Raw genomic sequence first — 4076 nt, forward strand, 5'->3', positions numbered from 1 at the left:
CGAGTCCGCTGCCCTAACCACTGGGCCATTGCGCCTCCATTCTCTATCTAACAATCAATGAAAGACGCTAACAGTCAGTTTTCTTTCCGTCATATGAAGATTTTATTGAAATATTTTACAACATAATTCTTCGAAATATACCAAAAAAATAACAAAAAACACATTGTTAAAAATCAACCAATCAATAAACGGTGATAATTTTAACGAAAATTATTTAAAAAAAAGTAAGAAGAAATTGTTACAGTTCAATTTAAGAAAGCATTAAATATTCTGTATCAAACCGGATTTATCAACACCTTTATTTATTATTATTTTTTTTTTATGTGACATTCAAAAGGGCTTCCTTTTATTTTCTTTTAGGGTTTCTTTCCACCACCTCCATTCTTTAGGGGTTTTATTTCTCGCAAATTATAGCCCTTGAAGAATCTTGTATTCTGAAACAAAATTGAAAAAATAAAAGAAAGTCAAGAATTTCAATCCCACAATGCAACGGTTTTCATGGTTGTTTTGTTATGGAGCATATTTATCAATATTTCTTAATATTATGTAATTAGGCGCAGGCACAGCTGTGTCGTTAAGAAGCTCACTTTGCAACAAGTGGTTTCAGGTTCAATTGCATTGTGTGGCACCTCGGGCAAGTGTCTTCAACTATATATGTATATATTTGTGTTTTGGGTCGGCCCGAGGATATAGTAGAAGAGGCCACGCAATAGGATTGAACCCGGAACCATGTGGTTGGGAAGCCACTCCTGCGCATATATCAAACAAAATTTCAAAAGTTGCTTTTTTCATAAAGGTGCAAACAAAACCTCGTCTTTATCCATGAAAAGAAATAGAGCTTAATTCACTGTATTTCACGTTGGAATTTAAGTTGGAGTATACAGTAACCCTTCGCCATATCGCGGTTCACATATCGCGGTTCACATATCACGCTTCACATATCGCGTACTCAGTACATCGCGGATTTTTCTGGTTAATATATGTAAATTTATATCGCGAGCTAATAAGTATATGTGGGGTTTTCTGAGGCCGATAGGCATTTATATTTTATTAGATTTTAATTATTTATACCGATAGAATAAGTACTAGGCTTTAAAAAATAAGTCCTGGGGTTCATTCGTACGACTAAAGCCCTTCAAGTCGGTGCTCCAGCATGGCCGCAGTCAAATGGCTGAAACAAGTAACAGAGATAAAAGACTATACATGTGTGTGTCTATGTATGTTTGTAAAAATGTATCTATGAGTGTGTGTGTGCATAAATCAAGCAAAAATGATCTAAGGGAAATAACTTTGGGTGAGCAGTGGCAGGTACACGTACATAGACAAATTCAGGTATATTAAATACCATACAACAAATTCTTGCTTTATCAAAATTATCTTCGCCTCCAGAGGATGTGTCGTAATGACCAAATGTCAATCAAGAAGGGGAGAAAAACTCAAGACTCAAGAATTCTTCAGAATTGACATGTCATTAAGAGTGCAGTGTTATTTCCCGAGGAAGACAGTTGTGGACACATGTTTCTGCCTTAATTGGCATCATCAGCATGGCAATTATCCTACTCTTCTTCATCAGTCGTATATATATATATATATTATATATATGTGTGTGTGTGTGTGTGTGTGGTGTGTGTGTGTGTGTGTGTGTGTGTGTGTGTGTGTATGTGTGTGTGTCTTCGGTATTCATACTGCTTCCATCGCAGTTAACTTATTTTGACCCAGCTTGCCAGCTACTTGTGACACCAGTGACCAATTAATCACTGTCTTTTCTATATATCATTAGAGGCGAAGTTTTGCTAACATGCGGTAATAGTGGATACCTGCTGCTAATGACGCGAAAATCCGCAGAAATTACGTGATCTAGTAGTTCCATTGCCGATGCTGGTTATTTTTCGTCTGATACTTCTGTGTTTTTTAGCACTATACGTCTATACGAGATGCTTTCTCAAGACAGCTACCGCAGTATTATGGCGTTCTTACAGTGAATCTACGTTATGTAGGATATACAGATTGCTCTACACATGCGCACGAGCGCGCATGTATGTCTAAGGAGAAAAACAGACACAGATACACATGGAAACAGCTGATGTAAGAAGGAGAGAATAAGGACCAATATCTCACCTGACCAAGTAATCTTGCCATCACCGTTTTCATCGCCGAGGGCGTAATAACTCATACTGTCCCGTATTTCTTCATCACTCATGCCCATCCGCAATCCGATCTTCTCAATATCGTCTTTTGTGATGATATTGTCATTGTTGGCGTCTTCTAGTGTAAACCATTCACGTGCCTTCATAGAATTAATTTCAGGTTGACTCACTGCCAGGATATACTCCGGAATAAAATCAATCATACCATTTTCTGCAACACAAAGAATCGGTAGAGTTTACCCATTTAGTTTAAACAAATTTAATTTAATTAAACCACTTAATTTAAACTATCAGAGGGATAATATTTGTGTTTGAGTTGTGAACCTAATACTTCACTTGGTCTAACACTATCACAGTCTCCCCTGCATGTTTTTTGAGTCCGCTCTGTTGTAAACATTCAGACGAGGTTTACGATCTGAAGAAAGACGTGCTGCTGTGTACTGCACTAATCTAAAAGCAGCGATTCTTTCACCACCTGTTTCGGTCCAGTGAACTGTGGCCCCGAAAAAAAGGGTTTTTTTCTGCTCCCAGAGGCTCCATTACTCATTGCGGGGAAAATTTTATGAGTCTAAAACTATTACGTAAGTAATATATGTTCAAAAAGTGACGGTGGAGGTGGCGGTTGTGTTGGGGAGGGAGTTACGTTAGTTTACTAGTAGTCCCACTCTCGCTCTGACCAAGCAGCACTTGGTAGATAGAACTTGTCCTCTTCGCCTTTGTTGACCTCATCGTCATAGTAATAACAGTGGTGGTGGTGGTGGTGGTGTGGAGGTGATGCGGTAGTGGTTGTGCTTGTGGGTGTAACGGTGGTAGAGGAGGTGGTGGTGGCCGTGGCGGCGGTGGCGGTGGGGCGTTTATAGGTGTTGTTGGTAGTAGTAGTAGTAGTAGTAGTAGTAGTAGTAGTAGTAGTAGTAGTAGTAAGCAGCAGCAGCAACGGTGGCTGCAGCTATTGTTGTAGTTGTGCCCATCTTAATGTGGTCTTACTTACTATTTAGATCTCTGCTTGCTATGAATTCTTCCACCAAACTTTTTGAAACGGTAGGATCGTATTTCATGAGGTAATTGGTGACTTCTTTCTTTGTCGCTCTGCCATCTTTGTTCAAATCAAAGAAACGGTGGAACCGCTCTTGGAGAGCTAGAAATACAGGTAACAAACAAACAATAGAAATGCTATTTTCACTGGCAGGTGAAATAATAATAATGATAATAATTATAATAATAATAATAATAATAATAATAATAATAATAATAATAATAATAATAACAACAACAACAACAACAACAACAACAACAACAACAACAACAACAACAACAACGACGACGACGACGACGACGACGACAACAACAACAACACATACATGCATACATATATATACGGTGAAAATTGATAAACATCCTTCAGCTATACATTCGTTACTTCCAATCATCAGCGGGTTTACCCAAGCGCACGCACGCGCACACACATCCTCAATTTTATATATATTGAAAGAGAGGTAGAGAAATTAACATAAGTCATCAGGAGTAATATCCCTTGAACCAACGAAGCAACCAACTTATGCGATCGCTCGTATTGTTTACTAAGGAAAGGGGGTTTTCTGTCCTCAGAGGCCCCATTACTCATTATGTGAAAAATTTTCAGTTTAAAACCATCTCAGAAGTATGAGTAATATGTGTTCCCAGTTTGGAGAAAATCAGTTGCGAACTTCAGAAGGTCTGCGGGTTTACACGCACGCACACACATACACACACATACACACACACACACACACACACAGATAGATAGATAGATAGATAGATAGATAGATAGATAGATAGATAGATAGATAGATAGATAGATAGATAGATAGATAAAAGCATTACACAAACATACCGTGCACATACTCATATATATAACATCACACATGCATATATATGCGCATACACATGCGT

At 38.2% G+C, this 4076-nt stretch overlaps 1 protein-coding gene across 1 annotated transcript; it reads right to left on the reverse strand.

Annotated features, from left to right (window-relative positions):
• Positions 1–311: 311 nt before the first annotated feature.
• Positions 312–3398, reverse strand: LOC115231102 (calmodulin-like protein 3; the record flags this gene model as incomplete). The annotated part of the gene is made up of 3 exons (XM_029801187.2): positions 312–434; positions 2119–2358; positions 3136–3398. Coding segments are annotated over 3 exons (529 nt in total), but the record flags the coding sequence as incomplete, so codon positions are not given.
• Positions 3399–4076: the final 678 nt, after the last annotated feature.

This window comes from Octopus sinensis, unplaced genomic scaffold (genome assembly GCF_006345805.1).
Source record: "Octopus sinensis unplaced genomic scaffold, ASM634580v1 Contig17404, whole genome shotgun sequence".
In the NCBI taxonomy this organism is placed as follows: Eukaryota; Metazoa; Mollusca; class Cephalopoda; order Octopoda; family Octopodidae; genus Octopus; species Octopus sinensis.